The 26,122-nt window shown below is 37.1% G+C and overlaps 1 protein-coding gene across 1 annotated transcript in view; it reads right to left on the bottom strand.

The window, feature by feature from the left end:
• The window catches only part of NAE1 (NEDD8 activating enzyme E1 subunit 1), a 55,437-nt gene that overhangs the window by 14,807 nt on the left and 14,508 nt on the right, over nt 1–26,122 (bottom strand). Inside the window, exons 5-15 of the mRNA XM_044663232.1 lie at nt 24,467–24,538; nt 24,139–24,218; nt 23,336–23,445; nt 22,187–22,296; nt 19,050–19,112; nt 18,535–18,598; nt 17,933–18,024; nt 3,927–3,986; nt 3,699–3,832; nt 2,116–2,191; nt 1,906–1,945 (exon numbers count right to left, since the gene is read on the bottom strand). Of these exons, the coding sequence (XP_044519167.1) occupies nt 1,906–1,945; nt 2,116–2,191; nt 3,699–3,832; nt 3,927–3,986; nt 17,933–18,024; nt 18,535–18,598; nt 19,050–19,112; nt 22,187–22,296; nt 23,336–23,445; nt 24,139–24,218; nt 24,467–24,538 (901 nt within the window). The remainder of the gene's footprint in view (nt 1–1,905; nt 1,946–2,115; nt 2,192–3,698; nt 3,833–3,926; nt 3,987–17,932; nt 18,025–18,534; nt 18,599–19,049; nt 19,113–22,186; nt 22,297–23,335; nt 23,446–24,138; nt 24,219–24,466; nt 24,539–26,122) is intronic.

The raw sequence follows: 26,122 nt of genomic DNA, 5'->3' as shown, positions 1-26,122 counted from the left end.
GATTTCCTCATGAACCTATCTATTCTTAGTTTTAGCACTTCTGACACAACAATCTTATTGTAAAATGATGCCATAATTTTGTATTCACTTTCTATTATCTGTTCTTAATTCCATCTATGCTATGTATATTCTAAAATTTTAAGCTGATTAATGAGCTCCTTGTGCATATACCCCAGTCACTTTAGACTACTTGTCCTTTTCCTATTTGTTGGAATTTTTTTCTTTTTGTATCCTCAAAATTTCAATATCTAAGAACTTCTTATCCTGCTTGGGCTAAAGAATTTTAGGACATGGAATCTTATCTATCCTCTAACTGAACTTTTTGAAAACCTGAAGTTTTCCTAAAATCTAGGCTGCATATAAGACTAAGTACAGCTTTTCTCTTTTCCTCTATAACCAGTTCCAAAACCAGATTTTTCTCACTCTAAGCCCAGCCTTCTCTCAGGCCATTAAGGCAGTTTTTCTAATATTTGAAGGATAAAATCATCATTCAGGTACCTGAGGTACTGGTTGCTCTGCTTTGGGCAGATGTCTGGGTAACTCAAGGGCCTTGTCAGTTTTAAATCGCACCTCCACATCAAGAAACATGGCTTCCCGAACCACTCCTCTATCTCCTCTTTTTGTGCATATGGTCTTTGTGAATGCAGCTCCTTTTTGTCTCTGTATGCCCAGTACCTAACCCAGTGCCTGGCATATAGGAGGGCCTCTACAAATGCCCAGTGAATTGAAATGAATTGAGTAATTGCATGCCTTCCATTTCTGCCTTCATTAATCTTCCTGCAAAGACTCTCCTCCAAGCTCTTCCCCCTCCTCCTCCTCTTGCTCCTCTGACTTCTGGATTTCCACACAAACTCTATCTTTTTCACAGACAATGCTATTCCAATCTCACTTTTACCTATTCTATTTCCTCTGTATAAGGGAATTGGGAGTAGAGTAGGGCACTGATTCCAATTGTGCTTCTCCTACTGAATTTCAGTAATATCTCTGAGGGAAAATCTGCTTCCTCAATTTAAAATGTCTCTAATTTTCTTCCTTGTTATAGAAACAGAAAAGCTCCTGGGAAAAAATCTTTGAGGGTTCCACTCAGAGTAGAGTTTTGTTGTTTTAAAACTGACTTTTTTAAGAAATGAAAGAAAATGTTAACAATCTTTTGGACAATAATCATTCTCCATAGGACTTAAAAAACTCTTCATTACATTGCAACCACATGGGTCAAAATAAAATTGACATAATTGATAAAACAGTAAATAAGTAGAAGGGAGATTGCATGTCCTCTAAGATTCATCTTCCACACACATTTTAGATAACCATTTATTCTAATTTTTTTCCACATTACTTAAAATGAACAAAAAAAAGGAATTTTGTAGAAATGCAAAATTTGATTTTTAATCAGAATAGTTATAGATATAAAATTTATTCAGTGGCTAAGTTTTTTGTGTTTTTTTTTAACCCTTGTACTTCGGTGTATTGTCTCATAGGTGGAAGATTGGTAAGGGTGAGCAATGGGGGTCAAGTGACTTGCCCAGGGTCACACAGCTGGGAAGTGGCTGAGGCCGGGTTTGAACCTAGGACCTCCCGTCTCTAGGCCTGATTCTCACTCCACTGAGCTACCCAGCTGCCCCCAGTGGCTAAGTTTTATACAATTTTATCTAGCTTGGTCCCTTGTATATATATCAGGTACTTAATAAATATCTGTTTGCAAAGTGAAACCTTCCATTTTTTTCTTTGAAAATTCACAAATAACTAATCATCATAGATCTTTACACATTTAAGTATAATTGCATCAACAGAAGAACTTATATAAATTTGTATTCATTTAAACTTCTTGATAATCTCCCTGGCAACAGACTTTGTATACATTACATCAAGCAAAATAATAAAGCAAATGAATGCAAGGCAACTTACAGAGTAATTTTAATTCTTTCTGTGAAATGGACTCTGGTGCCTGTAAAAAGACAAAATGTTTGTTTTGTTCCAGAGCAAAAGCAAAAGTAAAAAGAGAATTCAATGTGCAATAGTGTCAATAAGAGATCAGAAGAGCTTTTTGTAGGATTTGGGAAAATATTTTTTAAATGGGACTTGAATAGACTAAAGCAGTCTGGGCCAACAACTCACCTGACCTATAGACTGGAGCAATTTGGCAGCATGATTACCCACAGCAGCAGCATCTGTTTTTGCTTTTTCGCGGTAACTGAAAAATAGGAGAATGAAAAATAGCTTTCAGAGCAGTTTGAAGCACTCTTCAAAATAATATCCTGCAATGAAACAACAAAAGATATCCATTTCTTATCCTCAAGATGCTGGTTTCATAATACCTGACATCTGCTGCCATGTAAGATTATGTGGAAAGTGACACTTGGGATCATTGGAAGTATCCTGGCTTGGTACTAAAAGCACCGATTCCAGGAGTCAAGAAATCTGGTTTTGATTCTGACTCCACAACTTGATAGCCCTGGAACCTTTGGCAAGTCACAAAACCTGAGCTTGTAAAATCTGTAAAACCAAGAGGTAAACTTGAATGATCTCTCAGGTCCCTTTCTAGCTTTAAATCTTTGACCATATGTATAAAAACTAAAATAGTTCTAATGTTATTTGAAATTTGATCTTTACTACATATGAATAATCCACAATGTGTGCTATTCATTTTGAGGCAAATTTTCCGATTTATTCATGAAATGTTAAGAAGATTTAGAGAAAAATCTTTAGTATGTTGAATGAATCCTCTGTTGAAAAATCTATGGGAACAAACAATATAATGAAGCATCTAGCTTCTGACAGAGGTAATGAACTCAAGATATAGAAAGAGGTATGCTTTTGGACATGGCCAGTGAAGGAATGTATCTTGCTTGCCTATGTATATTTGTTACAAAGACATTGCTTTTCTTTTTCTCAATTCTGGAGGAGAAACAGAAGGTTGTAGGAAGCTAGGGGAAAAGTTGCCCAAAAAAGAAAAAGAAGAAGATGATTAAAATATGTTTTGAAAAGCACAGAAGAGAATAGAAGGAAAGCCAGAATCACAAATAGGATAGCTTTTGAGAGTAACTTGTTGGATTTACTATATACGTAAAAGAATAGCAAGCGTTACATAACAAGAGACATAGTTTCACATTAAAACCCTCTCTTCTAGTTCTACTGTATATAAGGAAGTGCTTGTTTTAGGTGTTTTTTTTAAACCCATACCTTCTGCCTTAGAATTGATGCTATCAGCTTCAAGGAAGAAGAATGGTAAAGGGCTAGGCATTAGGATTAAGTGACTTGCCCAGGGTTACAGAGATAGGAAATGTCTGGGGCCGAATTTGAATCCAAGACTTCCCATCTCCAGGCCTGATGCTCCTATCTACTGAGTCACCTAGATGCCCCATTTTTAGTTGTTTTTTCAAGATTAAAAAATTGGGAGGAAAAAAATTTATGGAAGGAACATGAACATGAAGAAGAACAGGATGAGAGGTTATGGACAGCTTGCGATCTATAGCAAGGGAAGATCTATATCAAGAACATCACAGATCCACTGAAATATTTGCATATGTGAATTTCCATCTTCACCCTATGAATCCAAGGAACATCACATAATTTATTTGGTCTCTCATCTGAATCAGTGAAAAACATTATTGGGGGGGAACCATAAAACATGGGGAACCAGTGGAACAGTAAAGTTAAACATCTTTTTCAAAATTACATATCTCAACAAAATTACTTACATATTTTGTAATTTTATAAATTTTCCAGAATCTGCAATCATATCAGGAATGGTGCCTCGAACAGGTAAACTTCCTTGACCCTCCATTGCCACAAACTCCTTTAAGGCCCGAGCCAAAATCCAAAAGTGTGGACTCTACAAGCATGTTAAAAAAAAAATTTTTTTTCAACTGAAATTTCGCCTTGTAGGATGTATTTTCAAAAACAATGCTCTTAAAGAATCTTATTACCTGTTTGGTAATGTTGATACAGTGATCATCATTAAATATGTCTTCAATACTGCTTGGTATCTAGAAAAGAACAGAGAAAGCACTCATTTCTATTTCTTATTTAAGAATGGGGTGGTAGTGTGCCACAGAGAAAAACAGAATTGACACTGGAGTCAAAGAACCTGTATTCTAATTCTGACCCTGGATACTGGGCAACTTGGGCAAGTTACTTCTGGGGCCTCAGTTTCCCCTTTTGTAAGCTGAAAAGTTAGACCACTTGGCTCTGATATCCCTTCTAGCTCTGCATGAACTAGACCACCTTACATCAACTACTTTTCATATGGATTCTGTTCTTTAAATGGTCAATTGCATTTTTAAGGTGAATTTGTGTGAGATGATGATAGAACAAGGGACAAAAAGGAAAAGAGAAAATCTCTCCCCCAGCTGCTAAGATTAATGGGGATAATGAGTTCCCCATTCAAATATAAGCCTTTTAAAAGTTATGGATTGTTTCACTCTTTGTATTTGTATCCTCAAAGCCCAGAATAATACCTGGCACATAACTGGCATTTAATAAAAGCTTGTTGATCGATAACTTAATCTGTTCTCCAATGCCAATGAAAGAGGTAAAAGTTCATGTGTATTCAAATTTGAAAACTGAATTAATTCCATATTTATTAAACACTTACTATGTCCACAGACATGTGTTGGATTCTGAGACAAATAAAAAATTTAAATAAGACTTGAAGCTTATAGAATGTTAAGGGTATATGGCATATGCATAAGTAATTATAATCACCAATATGCCAAATAGGACTTTTAAAGAAAGACAGAGTTCTCTGGGAGGTCTGAAATGCAGGACAAGGAGGAGGGAGATGGTGACAGGGATGAAAAAGGCAACTTGTGTGGCCCTTATTTGAACTAAGTCTTAAAGGAAGCAGAGACCAGAGGGTCTTGGGCATTCCAGGGACAGAAGGCAACTGTGACAAAGTACAGTATCAGGAGATGCAATGTCATGTGGGAATAAAAGCAAGATAATTCCACCAAGTTTATACATATGAAGTTGATTTTTTGAAGCCAAAAGAACTTACATTTAACTCAATTTAGTTTCATCTTATTAGATTCAACCCAATGTTTTGGCTTCCCAAGATCTTTAAGCATTCTAGTTCATCCAGTATGTTAACTATTCCCTCCAGCTTTCTATCATTTATAAATCTGATAAAGATGTCATCTTTGCATAAGGAAGCTTGCACTGAAGGAATGAGTAGAAAGAAAAGAAGTAAGGGCAATTAGTTCAGTGGATAGATAGAGAGCCAGGTCTGAAAATGAGAGGTCCTAGATTCAAATCTGGCCTCAGACACTTCCTAGCTGTGTGACCCTGGTCAAGTCACTTAACTCCCATTGCCTAGCCTGGAACTGATACTTAGCATCAATTCTAAGACAGAAGGTAAGGGTTTGTATACATATATACATACATACATGCATACGAGACTTCTATCTACTTGGAAAAGTTAACAAAAAAGGAAAATGATAATGCTGGAGGGGCTGTGAGCAGACAGGTGCATTAAGTCAGTCAAGCTGTGAACTATTCCAGTCAGGATGGAAAGCAATTTGGAACGATGCCTCCAAAGCTAGCAGACTATGCATCCTCAATGACCTAGTGATGCCACTACCAGGCTTGTTCTCCAAAGAGATCAAAGGAAGAAGAAAAGGACCTAGACATAAACCAAAATATTTAGAGCAGCTCTTTTTTGTGTCAAAGAGCTGGAAAGGGAGGGGATGCCCACCCAAAGGGAATGGCTGGACAAGCTGTGGTATTTATAAGTGTGATAGAATAGGATTGTGCTATAAGAAATAATGAAAGGAATAGTTTCAAAGCGCTCTGGGAAAGCTTATATGATCTAATGCAGGTGAGGTCAGGAAAAGAACTTCTACAATAACAATGAAAGTTAAAATTCTGAAAGAGTGATATATATACATACATACATACATACACACATATACACACACACAAACATATATACATTGGACATGGCCAATGCAAGAATTTGTTGTTTGACTCTACATGTTTGTAATAGGAGTTTTATTTTTCTTGCTTTCTCAGTTTGGGCAGGGGGAATGGGGAAGAGGGTCAAAAGAGAATATGAACATGAAGATAAATAAAATGTAATTTAAAAAAGAAAATATATGTGAGAGAGGAGGAAGGATAGGGCAGTATATCTTTTTTTGACATAGAAGGGAAGGAGAAGAGGGTGGGTGATGACACTAGGTAGTAAGCGATGGAGAAGGGAAGATGAGAGGGAGTTCTCATCAGATGGCTCCAATCTTTTCAGTGAAGTAGGAGGCTAAATCATCTGCTGTTAGTGTGAGGCATGATAATGTATTTGGGGCTTGAGAAGGTTTAGAATGTAACAAAAATACCTGCTGGTGCTAAAATGGACTTAATGGCTCTGAATTTTTCCAACTTTATGAAAAAACAAACTCACCAAGATCACACTAATCAAAAGTAGATGGTCATGTTAAATAAATATATTTTACTGGGTGTGACACAGAGACACACGTCTCTAAATTAGCAACAGAACTCAAGTATCAATTACAATTGCTAATTCTAGTAACTGACTGTGTAGGTAAATATTCTGAATATGAATAGTGACTATAAAGGAGAACATGTGTGACACATCTTTGGTAAAATATTTCATAGCACATTTGTAGAGTACTTTTGTGTTTAAAAAGTAGTTTTTAATATTAATTGAGCCAAACAACCACCCTGTCAGGCAGTAGTTCAAGTATTATTCTTCCCATTTTACATATGAGGACACTGAGGCAAAAACAGGTTTAAAAATTTGCTTAAGAGTACAAAGCTAATGAGTGGCAGTGCTAAGAACTAAGGTCCCCTATCTATGAATTACGTATTCCTTTTACTATACCCAAATAACTCATTATGTATAATATAATATCTATGCTGTAAAGATAGTAGGCTTAGATTGGGAAAACTGGAGTCCCAGATATTGACACTTACTAAAGTCTAACATTTATTTAACTGAGGGACTCTGTATGCAGATTAATTAATCTGAGTCTTAGTTCAAACAGATCAAATTAAAGGCTGTTTGCAAAGCATTTAGCAGTGCTTGGCATGCAGTAGGTGCTATATAGATGCTCATTCCCTTCCTTCTTCCTTCCCCCTCTAGTTTTCTCACCTATTAGATAAGGACAATATTTACGACACATTTATCCCAAAATTATGAGGAATGTGTTTTGAAAACCACATTATGAATTATTTGTATAAGGTTAAATAGGAATAAAATTGACATTTAAAAAGTATTAACGATATATTGAGATTTTTAAAATTGTTATATATTTACAGTAGGGGTGAGGAAAGGAAAGAGTAATTTCAAGCACTTTAGAGACATTTTCTAATTAAGTCTCCATCAGAGGAGAGTGTGATGTTCCTAGTGGGGGTTGTGCAATGAAAGGAACCAGTTCAAAGTGGTGAGAAATTGTGGAATGTTCTGGAACTCTGGGAAGTGTCATGGCTCAGTTAAGCCCTAATGTATGGGGGAGAAGATCTATGAGTTGAAAAGTAGTTATTCCTGGAGTGACTGCTCAGTGCTTCTGCTACTCCAGGGACCTAAAGAACTCTCTTTGAAAAAACCCATGCCTTCTGTCTTAGAATCAATACAAGTTTCATTTTGAAGGCAGAAGATTGGTAAAATGGGGTTATGTAACTTGACCAGGGTCATACAGTGTTTGAGGCCAGATTTGAACCCAGGTCCTTCTGACTCTAGGCCTGGCACTCTATTCACTGAGCCACTTAGCAGCCTCTCCAAAAGCACTTTTCAGACTTTGGGGTCATCTGATGAGTCATACTATATGATAGCCCTTAAAAGCCTTAATAAGCTCAGCTATTTCTAACAAACAATTCCAACCTCAATTTATTTTTTTTAAATCACAAACATTTTGAAATATATAAAATTTTATATAAAGACTATATATTAATACATTCAAATACAGTTAATGCAAAAGATATAAGTACAGGATCAGCAACAGGTTTTATTAACTTTAAAGCACATTCTTTTATTAAGAACCTACTATATGCCAGGCACTGGGCTAAGTTCTGGGGACATAAACATGGAAAAAAAAAGACAATCCATGATCTCAAAGAGTTTACAATTTAATAGGGGAAGACTGTAACAAAGTAGGGGTGGGGTGGGAAAGCAGCCAAGGCATGGTGGAAAAGTAAGAGAAGTCCCCAAACTTGTGTAGCCAAGTGAGAATGGAGATGTCTGGGTGAGAGCCCTCCTTACATGGCACAGAAACTGGACTAAGGTAGAGAAGACAACCACACAAGCCTATCAGCTTCAACTTGTCAAGTACATGAACTAACATCTGCTTTACTTATAAAGGCGTTAGAAGACCCCAAAGAACTCCACTATGACTTCTGTATACTTAGCTAGCTAGAACAGATTACCATTTTAATGCAATTTGCATATAGCAAAGCAGCTTTTCTATTTCTTCAAGCTCATTAAAACAGGATTCTATTTGTGTTATAGATGTGTATTTAGTCACACCACCTACATTCAGAAAGTTTGCACCCAAATTCCTATGCATCATTATTATTTCGATGTCCACTCTGTTAAAATCTATTGCCTTTCTTATTTGAGTCCTTTCCCTGTGGCAATTTTAAAAAATATGTGAGGTGACCCTGATGAGCAGAAAGAGCATGGTCTTGGTACTGAGGAGACCTGGGTTCACATCCTAATAATAATAGTGACAAGCTGTGTAACACCTGGCAAATTGCTTCTTTTCCCTGACCTTCAGTTTCCTCATAAGCAAAGTAGGAATAACAGAGATAACTCACAGGTTGTTATAAGAAAGCACTTTATAAACCTTATACAATCAACTCTCTCAAGGCTCCTTAAGATCTCCAGGATCAAATATAAATCTTATTTGGCCCCTTAAAGTCCTTCACTGACTTTGCTCTAAGAACAGAGCCAAAATGCAGGACAGAGGAAGCATCTGGACTCTCCAAACAAACTTCTGGGTTAAGATGGTGGCTGAGTAGAAGCTGGGCCACTTCCCCTCCTTACCAACCAATATAGTATACATCCAAAGGACAAGAAAACAAAATCCAGATGAAAGAAGGGACCCCACAATAGAGCGCAGTATTGAAGGTATGTGGGATTTGGGCACTTCCACGCCATAAGGGGGGTAAACAGCTTCCATCAAAACGCGAGCAGATCACCCCTCTCCCACCCACAGTACCAGAGGCAGACGCTGCACTCCAGAGTTAGAGCCAGCGGGGGCACAAAGTCTAGCCCCTTGGCAGCTAGCTGGCACTACTAGGAGCTTGTCCCTGAGAACAGCGGGACCTGAGATCCAAGGTGGCTGGAAAACTCAGACCTTGGACAAGGGAGTGGGGCTGAGAGAGGCGGCAACAGCGCCCATCCCGCTCAGACTCAGGGGAAAATCTCAGGTGGAAGAGAAAGTGTGAGCCAAGTCCCAAGCTCTGGGCAGCTGGCTAGGAACACAGGGGCTCGACCCTGAAAACAGCTAGACCAGAGACCCCAGGAGGGTCCCCAGAGAAGCCAAGACACTCACAAAGTAGCCTCAGGCAAAAACCTGCTCCCCAACTCCATACAAAGAGAATCATATTGCCTTACTCAGACTTCTGGCAGATAAAAAAAAATTATGCCAATCAAGACCCAAGAAATAAACAAGAAGACCAAGAAAATAACTCAAACACTTGATAACTTCTGCACAGGAAAAACCCAGAAAACAGAGGAGGGCAAACAATTAAAGACATCCAAATCTTCCCAAAGAAATGAAAATGGGTCACATGATCATGAAGTGTTCAAATCTGAGATTATGAGAAAGACGAAAGAGATCTGGCAAGAAAATAACAGTTTAAAAGGTAGAATTTCGCAATTGGAAAGGGAGGCTCAGAAATCAAATAAATTGATAATCAAACTGAAGACCAGAAATGACCAGCTGGAAGCATTGAAGAACCAGATAGACCAGACTGAAAAGGAAAACCAGTCTCTAAATACTAGAACAGGGCAATTAAAAGCCAATGATCTCTCAAGACAGCAAGAACAAATAAAGCAAAGTCAAAATACTGATAAAGTAGAAGGAAACATGAAATATCTCACTGAGAAAATGACAGATCAAGAAAACAGGTCTAGAAAAGACAATTTGAGAATCATTGGTCTTCCTGAAAAACCAGAAATTAATAGAAATTTGGACTCCTTACTAAAAGAAATTATTCAGCAAAATTGCCCTGAAGTTTTACAACAAGAGGTCAACATAGACATTGAAAGGATCCATAGACCACCCTCTACACTAGACCCTGAAAAGACAACTCCCAGGAATATAATAGCCAAATTCAAGAGCTTCCAAGTAAAAGAAAAAATTTTATAAGAAGCCAGAAAGAGACAAGTCAGATATCAAGGGGCACCAATCAGGATCACACAGGATGTGGCAGCCTCCACACTAAGAGACCACAAGGCTTGGAATATGATATTCAGAAAGGCAAGAGAACTGGGACTACAACCAAGGATCACGTACCCATTAAAACTGACTATATACTTCCACGGGAAAGAATGGGCATTCAACAAGATAGAAGGTTTCCAAGTATTTGCACAGAAAAGACCAGGAGTAAATGGAAAGTTCGATATCCAACCACAAAAAATCAAGAGAAACATGAAAAGGTAAATAAAAAACAGAAGGGAAAGAAAGAAAATTCTTATTCTTAAATTTACCTCTTTGAGGGCTTTAATAAGATCAAATTATTTGTATTCCTATATGGAGAAATGTTATGTGTAATTTTCAAAAACTGTATTCACTATTATAGTAATTAGAAGAATTATTCATGTAGAGGTTGGAGCACTAAATGACCTGAGATGGGGCGTGGAAAAAAAAGAGGGGGGGGGTGAATAGTAGATGGTATCAAGAGAAACTTGAATAAATAAGAAAAATAGGATATTCTATATCACACAAAGAGAGCATGGGAAGGGGAGGGAATCCATACTATTATAAAAAGGAGAGGAAGAGAGCATTAAGAGGTAATATTTAAACCTTACTCTCAGCAGAATTAACCCTGAGAGGGAAGAGTAGCTATATCCATTGGGATATAGAATTCTATCTAACCCTACTGAGAAAGAAGGGAACAACCAAGGGGAGCAGGGGGAGTGGGGAGGTCAAAAAAAGGAAGGGAGGAGAAGAGGGAGGAAATTCATTAGGCCTTAAAAATAAAAAGAGGGGAATAATAAGGGAGGGGGTAGAAAGGATAGTAAATCAAGGGAGGGGACAAGGGAGACTGGTCTAAAACAAACCACTGGTTTAAAAGGTGGTAGAACTAGGAGAAGAAGAAGAGGTAGAACTAGGAGAGGATACCAAAATGTTGGGGAATACACAACTGATAATTATAACTCTGAATGTGAATGGGATAAACTCGTCCATAAAACGGAAGCAAATAGGAGAGTGGATTAGAAACCAAAATTCTACCATATGTTGTCTATAAGAAACACCTATGAGGCAAGTGGACATACACAGGCTTAAGGTCAAGGGCTGGAGCAAAATCCTTTGGGCTTCGAATGAGAAAAAGAAGGCAGGAGTGGCCATCATGATCTCTAACAGAGCCAAAGTAAAAGCAGATTTGGTTATGTGTATTTGGAATTGGGGAGATGACATTTAAAAGTATGTTACAAATTTTCTATGGACACATGGGGACTATCAGACTACATTTCCCGTGATTCCAATGGGTTTCCGGTTTCCGGTTCTTTGGGCGTGGGGACGTAGACGTCCCCACGCATAGGACAGTTTAAATGAGAGGAGGGCCTAAAGAAGGCCCTTGGTCTTCCTGAGGAGCTGGTTGGCGTGCAGAGAGAGAGGATGGGCTCCGTTGGTAAAAAGCTAGGCTAGCGCGGTCATATATATTTTACCAATATGGCTATGGCAATTAAAATATTATTTTCTCTCATAATATCAGCCTTTATCATTTTTAATCTTAACAGTTAAAAGAGACAGGGAAGGTAATTACATCCTGATAAAAGGCAGTATAGACAATGAGGCAATAACAGTGCTCAACGTGTATGCACCAAATGGTATAGCATCCAAATTCCTAAAGGAGAAACTGGCAGAGCTCAAGAAGGAAAGAGATAGTAAAACCATACTAGTGGGAGATCATTAAAAACTATTTTGCGCAATTATATGGGAATAAATATAGCAATCTAGGTGAGATGGATGAATATTTACAAAAATATAAATTGCTTATATTAACAGTAGAAGAAATAGAATACTTAAATAATCCTATATCAGAAAAAGAAATTGAACAAGCCATCAAAGAACTCCCTAAGAAAAAATCCCCAGGACCAGATGGATTCACAAGTGAATTCTATCAAACCTTCAAAGAACAACTAATTCCAATATTATACAAACTATTTGACATAATAAGCAAAGAAGGAGTCCTACCAAACTTCATTTATGACACTAATATGGTACTGATTCCAAAGCCAGGTAGATCAAAAACAGAGAAAGAAAACTACAGAACAATCTCCTTAATGAACATAGATGCAAAAATCTTAAACAGAATACTAGCAAAAATACTCCAGCAAGAGATCACAAGGGTTATTCATTATGATCAAGTGGGATTTATACCAGGAATGCAAGGATGGTTCAACATCAGGAAAACCATTCACATAACTGACCATATCAGCAAGCAAACCAACAAAAATCACATGATTATCTCTCTCAATAGATGCTGAAAAAGCCTTTGACAAAATACAACATCCATTCCTATTGAAAACACTAGAAAGTTTAGAAATAGAAGGACCTTTCCTGAAAATAATAAACAGCATATATCTAAAACCATCAACAAGCATCATATGCAATGGGGATAAATTAGAAGCCTTCCCAATAAGATCAGGCGTGAAACAATGATGCCCATTATCACCTCTATTATTTAACATTGTACTAGAAACACCAGCAGTAGCAATTAGAGAAGAAAAAGAAATTGAAGGTATCAAAACAGGCAATGAGTAGACTAAGCTTTCACTCTTTGCAGATGATATGATGGTCTACTTAAAAAATCCTAGAGAATCAACTAAAAAGCTAGTGGAAATAATAAAAAAAAACTTTAGCAAAGTTGCAGGATACAAAATAAATGCACATAAATCATCAGCATTTCTATGTATTTCCAACACATCACAGCAGCAAGAGGTAGAAAGAGAAACACCATTTAAAATCACCCTAGACATGAGGCAGCTGGGTAGCTCAGTGGATTGAGAGCCAGGCCTAGAGACAGGAGGTCCTAGGTTCAAATCCGGCCTCAGACACTTCCCAGCTGTGTAACCCTGGGCAAGTTACTTGACCCCCATTGCCTACCCTTGCCAATCTTCCACCTATAAAATCAATACACAGAAAGTTAAGGGTTTAAAAAAATTAAAAAAAAAAATCACCCTAGACAATATAAAATACTTAGGAATCTATCTACCAAAACAAACACAGGAATTATACCAACATAACTACAAAACACTTTCCAAACAATTAAAACTAGATCTAAACAATTGGAAAAACATTGATTGCTCATGGGTAGGATGAGCTAACATAATAAAAATGACCATTCTACCCAGATTAATTTACCTATTTAGCGCCATACCTATCAAACTACCAAAAAATTTTTTTACTGAATTAGAAAAAACTATAACAATGTTCATTTGGAAGAACAAAATATCAAGAATATCAAGGGAAATAATGGAAAAAAACGTGAAGGAAGGTGGCCTAGCAGTACCAAATATTAAGCTATACTATAAAGTAGCAGTCATCAAAATGATATGGTACTGGCTAAGAGACAGAAGGGAGGATCAGTGGAATAGACTTGGGGTAAGTGATGTCAGTAAGACAGTGTATGATAAACCCAAAGAGCCCAACTTTGGGGACAAAAATCCACTATTTGACAAAAACTGTTGGGAAAATTGGAAAACAATATGGGAGAGATTAGGTTTAGATCAATATCTCACACCCTACACTAAGATAAATTCAGAATGGATGAATGACTTGAATATAAAGAAGGAAATTATAAGAAAATTAGGTGAACATAGAATAGTATACCTGTCAGATCTATGGGAAAGGAAAGATTTTAAAACCAAGCAAGAGTTAGAAAAAAATTACAAAATGTAAAATAAATAATTTTGATTATATTAAATTAAAAAGGGTTTGTACAAACAAAAACAATGCAACCAAAATCAGAAGGAAAACAACAAACTGGGAAAAAGTCTTTATAACAAAAAACTCTGACAGAGGTCTAATTACTCAAATATACAAGGAGCTAAATCAATTGTATAAAAAAATCAAGCCATTCCCCAATTGATAAATGGGCAAGGAATAGGCAATTTTCAGATAAAGAAATAAAAACTATGAATAAGCACATGAGAAAGTGTTCTAAATCTCTAATAATTAAGAGAAATGAAAATCAAAACAACTCTGAGGTATCACCTCACACCTAGTAGATTGGCTAAAATGACAGCAGGGGAGAGTAATGAATGTTGGAGGGGATGTGGCAAAATTGGGACATTAATGCACTGCTGGTGGAATTGTGAACTGATCCAACCATTCTGGATGGCAATTTGGAACTATGCCCAAAGGGCTTTAAAAGACTACCTGCCCTTTGATCCAGCCATAGCATTGCTGGGTTTGTACCCCAAAGAGATCATAGATAAACAGACTTGTACAAAGATATTTAAAGCCTCGCTTTTTGTGGTGGCAAAAAACTGGAAAACGAGGAAAAGCCCTTCAATTGGGGAATGGCTGAACAAATTGTGGTATATAATGGTGATAGAATACTATTGTGCTCAAAGGAATAATAAACTGGAGGAATTGCATGTGAATTGGAAAGACCTCCAAGAACTGATGCAGAGTGAAAGGAACAGAGCCAGAAGAACATTGTACACAGAGACTGATGCACTGTGGTAAAATTGAATGTAATGAACTTCTGTACTAGCAGTAATGCAGTGACCCAGGATAATTCTGAGGAATCTATGGAAAAGAACGCTACCCACATTCAGAGGAAGAACTGCAAGAGTGGAAACACAGAAGTAAAACAACTGCTTGAACACATGGGTTGATGGGGACATGGTTGGGGATGTAGACACTAAATGACCACACCAATGCAACTATGTAAATAAGTCTTGACTGATCACACGTGTTAAAACCAGTGGAAATGTGCGGGTGGGTGAAGGGGAAAGTAAAAACATGAATCATGTAAAAAAAATAAAAAATAAAAGTCTATGGATTCTCCAAACATTCCCCCCCCAAACAATGTGAAAATAACACCTCAAATCAAATTCTTCAGAAGAACCTACAAAAGGTCAGGGTGAGACATTTTTCCAGACCAAGACAACTTAAGAGGTTGAAAGGAGAAGGCTGTGACACCGGGACAAGGGCTGGCCTGGAGCCCACATGGTAGCAACACCAGCTGTGGGCCCTGGAGGAGCCAACAACAACAGCAGCAGCAGCTTCAGTTCTCAAACCAGAGATGATGGGGATCTGGCAACTAGTTGGAAAAAGCCTGTGCTAGCACTAGGCACAGGACCAGGCACTGTTTGGAATTCTACTATCTACACCCACTTCCAGGTCACAGCTCCAGAACAGAGAGGGTGTGAAATAACAAGATATCAGGAACCCTAAGAAGCACAATGCTTTCAATGACAAAGGATCAAGGACCCTAAAGGGCAGTATCACTTGCTGTCCCCAAAGGAACAAGTGCTCTGTGGAATAGTATGACTTCTTGTCCCAACAGATCAGGGCACTTTTCATTCTAAGAAAGCAAGGGCCATTCCTGGGTAAAGACCAAAGTACAGACAAGAAGAGCAATGAATATATCTCTCTCCAGACAACATTACCTTGGAAGACTGAAAACTTCCAAACCTCTAGAACCAACACCAAAAACAGCAATGATAAAAACAGTGTTAAAACAGCCTTAAGCTTGGGACACTGCTCCCCTAACCCCACCACAGGAAAAGAGCCCAACTTTAACATAAAGTTTGAAATCACAAGATAGGCTGGAAAACTGAGCAAACAACAAAAAAAAGAATCTGACCATAACAATCTATTAACTACAAACTCAAAAGAAAATAACCATGTCAAAACAGCTACCAGCAAAGTCTTAAAGAGAAAAAAAGTGAATTACCTACAAACCCAACAAAAATTCCTATAAGAGCTAAAAAATAATTTAAAAAAATCAAATAAGAGTAGCAGAAGAAAATTTGGGGAAAGAAATGAGAATGGTACAAAAAAATTATCAAAAGTTATTTAACATCTTAGTAAAAGAGGCACATAAAAATACCTTAAAAAAACAAACCAAACAAATTGGCCAAATGGTAAAAGAAGTACAAAACTTCACTGATGATAATAACTCTTTAAAAATTAAAACTGGGTAAGAGGAAGCTAATGATTCCATGAAACATCAAGTAACAATAAAACAAAGTTAAAAGAATGAAAAATAGAAGAAAATGTGAAAAATCTCATCAGAAAAACATCTGACCTAGAAAACAGAAAACAGAGAGATAATTTAAGAATTATTAGACTGCCTGAAAGCCATGGTAAAAGAAAGAGTCCAGACATCATATTTCAGAAAGTTATAAAGAAAAATGCTCCTATATCCCAGAACCAGAGAGTAAAATAGAAATTTAAAGAAGCCACCAATTACTTCCTGAAAGAGATCCCAAAACAAAAACTCTCAGGAATATTACAGTCAAATTTCAGAACTCTCAGGCCAAAGAAAAAATACTTCAAGTAGCTAGAAAGAAACAACTCAAATACTGTGGGGCCAAGTGAGGCTCACACAAGATTTAACAGCTATCATGTTAAAGGAACAGGAGGTGAGAGGAGGTGGAATGGGATTATGCTATTCTGGAAGGCAAATGAATCAGGATTACAATAGAGAATAACCTATCCAGAAAAACTGAGTATATTCGTTAAAAAAAAATTTAATATAACAGAGGGCTTTAAAGCATTCCCGACAAAAAGATCAGAGATGAACAGAAAATATGACTTTCAAATACAAGACTCAGAGGGGCAGCGAGGTGACTCAGTGAACAGAGAGCCAGACTTGAAGACAAGAGGTCTCAAGTTCAAATCTGGTCTCAGACACTTCCTATCTGTATGACCCAGGTTAAGTCACCTAACCCCAATTTCCTAGCCCTTGTTGCTCCTCGGTCTTAGAATTGATACTTAATATTAATCATACAAAGTACCTTAGATCACACTAAGATTTTATTTAGATTATACCAAGCATACTTAGTATCAATTCTAAGACTCAAGGTAAGAGTTTTAGGGGAAAAAGCAAGAATGGAGTGGGGTGAAAGAGACCAATAAATTAACAAAAAATATTCATAAATACAATTAAATTTTAAAAATCAAGCCCTTGACCAATTGGCCAGTTGTCTTAGTTTTATTTTTATTTTTTTTAAACCCTTACCTTCTGTCTTGGAGTCAATACTGTGTATGGGCTCACAGGCAGAAAAGTAGTAAGAGCAAGGCATAAAATTAGGGTTAAGTGACTTGCCCAGGATCACACAGCTAGGAAGTGTCTCAGGCCAGATTTGAACCTAGGACCTCCTGTCTCTAGGCCTGGCTCTCAATCCACTGAGCCACCCAGCTTCCCCCTTGGCCAGTCTTTTTAAACTTTATTCCTTCTCTGTGAACTCTGATCTAGCTCTAATGACTCTCCTATTATTCCTTGACTAGGCCTCCAACTCCCTCTTTCATGGATTTATACTAACTGTCCTCTATGCCTAGAGGGTTCTCCCTCCTCACTTCTTGACAAGAGAAGAGCCCTTTCTCAGTCGCCATCCCTTCTTCTCCCCACAGTCCCTTCTTGCTCAGATTGCCTTCCAGTGTGAGCTTCTTGAGAGTGGGGAAAATATTTTGGCCTTTCTTTGTATTCATAGCACTTAGCATTATGAATGACACATAGCAAGTACTTCAAAATACTCGATGACTATTTAATGAGTTGATAATGCCCACAATACCTGAGTAGTACTTAGTGCTGTGTTCACATTTTTAATTGCTTCTTCGAAATTTTCTTCATCTTCTGGAACTCCATTTTCATTCTTCAGAATACCTGTTTGAGCAGAAATTAACAGAGAGATGAACTCTTCCTTCTTTTTTTCTCTTCATCGTCTCACACTCTAGCAATATCTGGCAAGTCACTACACTGTACCATAGGATGGATGGATATGGTTTATCATAAAAAAACTTTAAATGAAAAATGAATTTTAGCCTCCCTAAAGAAAAAGGATTTAACTCTAGCTGATGGAATAGGTACTAAATTATGTAAAGAAATGTAGTCTCAGGGGTAGTGAAGTGAATAAAACTCCAGGTCTACAGTCAAGGAGGTCCTGGGTTCAAATCTGGCCTCAGACACTTCCTACCTTTGTGACCCTGGGCAAGTTACTTAACCCCAAATGCCTAGCCCTTACCCCTCTTCTGTCTTAGAAGTAATATGAAGAGAGAAGGTAAAGGTTTAAAAAAAGAAATGTAGTCTCAAAAAAAACTTGAGACAACCAAAAAGCCATATATTTGGCTATTCTTTGAAATTGGTACAATCCACAATTACATTCTATAATATTACCTTGTCGAATTAATTCTCTGAAGGCTTCTTTCTCTTTATACGTTTTAGGTATTTGTCCATTCTTCTAAAGTATTAAAATTAAAAGCCCCACATGGTTATGTAAATTCAATATACAACAGTCTATAGAGTTCAGATGTTTTAAATTCCCACATCTACATAGGTAATTAATATTCACTTTTTTCATATAACCAAATAATGTTTTTTAATAACCAGAGTCATTGGTTGAATTTAAAATATCATTTTACAATATTTTGCTACACATTCCCAACTTTTCTCCCCCAAAAGTCTAATGACATTAATATGAATTTATAACCTAACTAATATTTTTGCTGATTAAAAAGCATATAAAAACAAGTCCCCAATTTTAAAAGTCCTTTTGCCCAAGGAAAAAAGTATAGCCAAAAAATATAACAACTAGTGTTTTTTTAACATGCTGAAAATATAATGCCTATTAAAACACACACACACACACACACACACACACACACACACACACACACACACAAAAGACTTACTTCACTGTACCACTGTGCTAGATACTTAGCTATAATCACAATCCATGGAGTGTGGCTATGATCCTAAAAACAAGAGAAAGAAAAAAATGGTGAATACAAAGTAATGGCTAATAAAACACACTTGAAACCAAGAGACCAGGGTTAGAATTCCTACTCCAAATGTAAAAGATAACTTAATTAAGCTGTTTTAATTAAGATATATTTGTTGTTTTATTAATATTGTGTGTGTATAATTTCTGTATGTAATCCTCTTAGATGGCCAATATCATAAATCATATTCAGAATGAATGATTAGGAATAACCCCAAAATTATTAATTAATTGAATAACTGTATGAGAATCAGTAATCAATAATCATAATTGTGAGTAAAATCACAAAGAAAATCCTTTGAAATGCCTTGGCAAGATACCCTTCCAAGGGGAACTACATGTAGGCATCCAGCATCCTGGAAGGTGTCCAAATAGTATGATATCTCATTTGGTTTCGAAGCTAAAAGGATGACCTTGGCTTTTACCATATATAGATTAATAATTATATCACTGAGGAGATGTTCTCTGGTCATCCATTTAAGAAATGATGTTCAGAAGACCATTCTCCTTTTAAGGGAGGTTAACCAGTGACACATAAGCACTGGGTCTTTGGCCAAGCTGGGATGGGTCTGGACCCTGATATTTTGCAATTTACAACTTTCTACAAAGAAACGTCAGTATGGCTCAGATAATTGCTTCCCAGTATTTTTTTTTTCATTTTTACACAACATTCCTAATTACTGGTCATGAGCACGTAAAAAATCACGAACTTCTCTGAATTTCAACTCCTTCTGTTATAAAATCAGAGTGGTGGTTCTTCTAATACCTACCTTGTATCTCTCTTCCCTTTACCAGCCAAACTTCTAGAAAAAGTTCTCCTTACTCACTTCATCTGCTTCCTTTTTTCTGACTTTTTAATTCTTTTCACTCTAGTTCCTGATGTTATCATCCCATTGAGATTATTCTTCAAAGTTACCAAAGCACTGTTTTGTTTTGTTTTTTTAAACCCATACCTGCTGTCTCAGAATCAATATTTAAGTATCAATGCCAAACCAGGAAGTGGTATAACCTAGCCAACTGGGATTAAATGACTTGTCCATGACTGCGCACAGCTAGGAAGAGTCTTGAGGCCAGATATGAACCTAGGTCTTCCTAATTCAAGACCTGGTTCTCTATCCACTGTGCTACCTAGCTAATTCTCAATGTACTATTTGTTGCCAAATCTAATGGCTTGGTTTCTCTCTGTAACACCAGCCTCTCCTCTTGAATACTCTCTCCTCTTCATGTTTTTGTGACGCTACTCTTCCTTGGTTCTCTTCCTGTGTGATCATTGCTTATTTCCCTTTACTGGTTTATCAACCATTCAAACTGTGGGTATACCCCAAAGTTGTCCTGAGCCCTGGTCTTTTGTCTCTGCAATCTTTTACTTGGAGACTTATTATCTCTATAGGTTTAATTGTTACCTCTACTCAGATGATTCCCAGATTTACGTAACCAGACCCAGTCTCTCTCTTAAGAGCTAATCCCACATCACAAATTGCCAACTGGACATTTCAAACTGCAAACCCTGTGAATATCTTAAATACAGCATACATCTTAGAGAACCCATTATCTTTCCCCAAAAATTTCCCTACTGAAACCTCAGCACTATTTTTTACTCCTCTTTTTCATTCACTCCAAATACTCAAAATAAATTGCCAGTTCTTACCTATCTACTTCCACAACATTTCTCAGATTCATTCATTTCTTTTTATTTACACAACCTTTATCTTAATTCAGCATCACCTCATGTCTGGTCTACTGCCAACAGTCTTCTAATTGATCTCTCTGCCTCTTCCCTCTCAAATGTATTCTCCACACTCCTGCCCTTTCTAGGTTTTTCTGAGAGTCAGTCTCAGTAGCTCCCTACTCCCTCTAGGATAAAATATAAATTCATCTATTTGACAGTTAAAGTCCTTCACAACCTGGTCTCACATGACCTTTCTACTATATGTTCTTCCCTTCTGGCAAGATGAATATCCGTCTCTATCTCTGTGCTTTGGTACTAACCGTCCCCATAGGCTAGAATGCACTCTGTTCACTTTCAACCCTCAGAATTCCTCATTTCCTTCGAGACTCAGTTTAAGCACTGCCTTCTGCAAGGATTTCTTTCTGATCTCAATTGCTAGCTCTCTTCCTCCCTACAACTGCATACTGATTCTGCATATGCTTATATGTGTCCATGTTATCTCTTCATCTGAGCAGGTATTATTGCATTCTGGCCTTTGTATCCCCCAGGCCTTGCACAAAGGAGATGCCTAATAAATGTGTACTGATTGCCTCATGCTATTATAATCCACCATCTCTTGGTAGAGAAGTAAGTTTAGGCAAGGTCCTAGTAAGATCCAGAACGGGATTACAGTAGGTGCTACAAATCAGCTGAACTAGAATTCAGATTTTAGGATTCCACTTTTATTCAGCAAATAATTACTAAGCATCTTCTATATGCCAAGCTTTGGGAGAGAAACAGAGTTTAGAAAATTTTAAAACTCAGCCCTTGTGGAGTTTATTGTCCAGTATGAGGATAAGACATAGGTAAAAGGACAACAATGCAAAATAACTCCTGGCGAATGTGTAAGAGAAGGGCAAAGTCCTTTCTGAGGTCTGAGGGAAGGAAAGGTCATTACTCATCCTTCTAGAAGCTAAAAGCAGGCTGTGGGATTTGAGAGAAAACAAGTTGACTACCCGTTGGGAAGAAGAGGTAGAATCTGAACTGATCTTTAAAAGACAGCTATGTATTAAATAGGAGGTGAGAGGAGGCTAGGAATTCTATTGGTATTCTCAGTCTAGAGGAAAAAAATGTATCTTCTCTTTATATGGTTATTAATAAGCTTAATGAACGTATTTAATGGATTCATATGGTTATGTAAGAAAATATAAACCGCCTGATTTTTGAAATCAAGAGTCCTATACTGGAATATATGAAATGAGTAGAAGACCCTAAGCTACCTAAGGAGAAGATGACCCTTAAAGGTGTTCAACTTAAAAGATGACCAACTGCAAAAACAAACCAGTTAAAAAGCGTACTTATTTCTAGTCATAAGAACAAATTATAAATGTAGTACCAACCTTTTTCTCCATGTGGTCTAAATCATAGGACTGTATATGCTCTCTTAGCTCAGGAAATGGTTTATCTAGACGAAGATCTTCTAATGCATTATCTGGATGAGATTCTATTACTGTGAAACAAATGAGATATATGACCAGCTGAATTTACTTATAGGATGAAAAGTGAGAGCTAGAAAGAGCTTTAGAGATCAGTTTAGTTATGAGACAGAACAAGATAGTAGAAAGCATTAGACATGGGGTCAAAGAATCTAGGTTCAAACCCCTGCTCTCCTGATTACTTCCTGAATGACCTTGAGCAAATCATTTCATTCACTCTCTGGACTTTCAGTTCTTCATCTATAAAATGAAGTGGATGGATTACATGACTTCTACAGTCTTTCTAGTCCTAGGATCTATTATTTCCTGTTGAATTCCCTTATTTCACAGATACTGAGAAACTGAGCCCAAAGAAAGGAAAAATGACTTGCCCAGAGTCACAGTGAATAAGTAGTAGAGTCAGGGTTTAAACTCTTGGCAGACACTTCTCTTTCACTAATTAAACTCATTGCTCAAAATAAATGGTATCTCCTTTTCCTTTGATAGTCAAGAAAAGGTATATGTATGCTTTGGGATGGACATATTATAAACCAAAGTAAAAAAGAATCTCGACTTCTAATAAAATTTGCAACAACTATACCTCTAAAACAATTCTTCTAGGGGTAGAATAATCTTCAATGTGATTAAAACAAAAAGTATGTAAATACAATGTCTGATACAGAATAGAGCATCCTATGGGTCCTCAATCATTTTAGTTAAGCTTTAGTAGCTTAAAACCACATTTTTAGGGAGTGGGGAAGAGGAGCTAGGAAGTACAGGGGATAGAACTCCAGGCCTGAAATCAAGGAGACTTAGATTTAAATCTATTCTCAGGTACTTCCTATTCATGTGTTCCTGGGAAAGTAGCTTAACCCTCATTGCCTAGCCCTTGTGACTCTCCTGTCTTAGAACTGATACTAAGACAGAAGGTAAGGGCTAAGGGGAAAAAAAGAACTTATTGCAATAATCTGTATAAAACTAAAATTCACTTTCTAAAACCTATATGTATATATACCTGCACACAAATATATCCACACACAAATTCAAACTCAAATTTCTTTTAAACACTCTTACCTGGATGTTCTTTTATAATGATCCTCATATAACCAACCAGACCATATGTTCTACAGACCAAAAGAGGGATGCAAGCATTCCAAAGGATTTCTGCTAATTGTAGCAATGTACTACAAAGGAAAGCACAATACATCAAAATACGAAGAAGAAAATAGATGCAAACATACCCCAAACATGAAAAAGGATGAAAAAAATGAAACTTAAAGCTCTCTTTTCTGGTATGTGTTTCTGGCCTGAGCATTTCATCTGGCTGTCCCCCAGGCCCAGAATACTCCTCTCTGCCTCCTGGCTTCCTTCCAGTCACAGTTAAAATCCCATCCCTCCAAGAAGCCTTTCCTAATCCCTTCTAATTCCAGTGCCTGCCTTCTGTCAATTATTTACTTTTATCTTGCATGTAGTATTTGTATGTATTTGTTTATTGTCTCCCCATTAGACTGTGGGCTCATAAACCACTTAAGACTTAAATGTTTCCCATAACCATAATTGCTATTGATGGTTCTATCTTATCTGGTAAATATGTAAGGTACTACTCTAATTAATATTAAATAAAATGTTCCCCTTCACCACTTTATTCCTTTGTCTCTCTTCTGAGGGATGACCAGTTTCTAGGTGCTTACGATAAAAGCATTCAGGCTTTTATGTATCTAATACATTTATTCATGCATTCAAACAAAGCTACTATGTAGTAGTCGTGCATTATCTGCATAGTACCAAGTTTTCTGGAAAAAGAACAATCTAAACCGAAGAACAGAATTAAAGCCCCTTCCCCCCTCACCCCAATGGCTGTGGACATAAAGATGTACCTTTCTGGCAACTGAGTCGCTACCACCACATCAAACCTACAGAAAAATGAAGGATCATTGTCTAGGAGTTTTTCTGGATTCTAAATAGGACAGGGGAAAAAAAATCCAACAATTTGACATTTACATTTCAGTAACAGAAACAGTTTCAAATAATGTTAGAAAACAGGAAGTAATGCAAGCACTACTAAAGTTAAATCAAGTCAAAGCTACCTAAATGGCATTATTTAAGATTCAAGACAACAAATTCTTAGAATTTTCATCAGTTCTTAGGAGAACTCGTTGTAAAATGACTCTATGAAAAGCAGCAATAAGTTAAAGATGCACACACCTCTTCCACAAAACTTCCAGAGACGTCACTATTTAATTCTTGTAAGAGTTCCATGGCAGCTTGAGCTCGGTTCTTTTTCAAAATAAAGAAAGCAATTGATTGAAGTTAGGGATACTATGGCTATAAAACCACTAATTTATTCATATTGTAAAACTTGACCTGCAGAGTTATTTAAACCACATGCATATCTATCTTTTAAAAAAGATGCTTTAAATTGTGAGGGGGAAAAAGGGGGAAATATTGCTTCAAAAATACACTGAACTTATGGAGAGCTGAGTTTGAGTTCCAGCTCGGCCACTGGGTGACCAGAGGTAGTAACACTCACAGAGTCTCAGTTTCGTTATCTGTAAAACAAGGGGTAGTAAGATTGGATGATTCCTACAGTTCCTTGAAGATTTGACTTTCTATGGAAAAACTTAACTAGAATACAATTAAGAATAATTTTTTTTAAATTCACACATTTTCATACTTTATTTTTATGAGAAATGGTAAATGAGAAAATAAGCTAATATCAGATTTCCTTTTTTTAAAATCTAACTACAAGGGTGGGTCCTAGGGCTAGTACAATTCAGCCCAATCTCCTACATCTTCTGAAGTAGACAGTGAATGACCAGTGACAATCAGAACAATGGTCTGGCCATCAAAGAAAGATTAATGTTAAGCTTGGCAGGTAGTATCCAGGTAAGAGAATAGAATAAATTTGGGATAAAAATTTATTTAAAGTTAGAAACAGTTTTTTGGATGATCTTTAATTAAAATAGTTTACAACTTCAAAAAAAAATTATCTGGTGTCCTGTCTACAGCAGAATGCTGGAAACTAAGAGCAAAACCAAGACAAAATAAAACATCAAAATACCCCATAAGCCCTGAATGTTCTTGCTGATCACAATGCAACTTTTTTTTTTTAATTTTTTTTTTAAACCCTTGTACTTCGGTGTATTATCTCATAGGTGGATGATTGGTAAGGGTGGGCAATGGGGGTCAAGTGACTTGCCCAGGGTCACACAGCTGGGAAGTGGCTGAGGCTGGGTTTGAACCTAGGACCTCCTGTCTCTAGGCCTGACTCTCATTCCACTGAGCTACCCAGCTGCCCCACAATGCAACTTTAAATGGCACAGAGTACTGTAGTACAGAGAGGGGGGGCATAACAGTTTTGCAGGCTTTGGCTGAGTTCTTATGTCAGTTAGGAGTTTAGAATCTTGGGGAAAAAGTTTCAGTGGGACCTGGGAACTCAGTGGAGAGAACCAGGGTCCAGCTGAACTCCTTCTTCTCCTTCTTGAGATTGAAACCTAGCCTAGCTTTGGAGTGTTTTTTGAGATTTGTTAATCTAGATAAAACCTTTGAATCTCCATACCCTACCTCATTTCCTACCTTAATTTCCCTTACCCAAATGTCTGAGAGGAGTGAATAAGGAGAGTGAATCAGAGAGTTAGTCCAAATCTGTGAGAGTTTAGCCCTACCCTTGCAGTAATTTATCTAGAGAGGTTTTGTATCCATCATCCTAATCCCTTTTGATTTCAAAATCACCTTGAGAGCTGAGTAAAGGCAGAACCTTTCTCAGACTCCATTCCTACTTCCCTTCCCCCACCTGAGGTTTCTCTAAGCAGCTGTTAGGGCTTCCTTGATCCTTTCACCCTGACAATCTATCCTGAGAAG

Source organism: Gracilinanus agilis, chromosome 2 (assembly GCF_016433145.1).
Source record: "Gracilinanus agilis isolate LMUSP501 chromosome 2, AgileGrace, whole genome shotgun sequence".
NCBI lineage: Eukaryota > Metazoa > Chordata > Mammalia > Didelphimorphia > Didelphidae > Gracilinanus > Gracilinanus agilis.
This window is presented reverse-complemented; position numbering and strand designations above follow the sequence as displayed.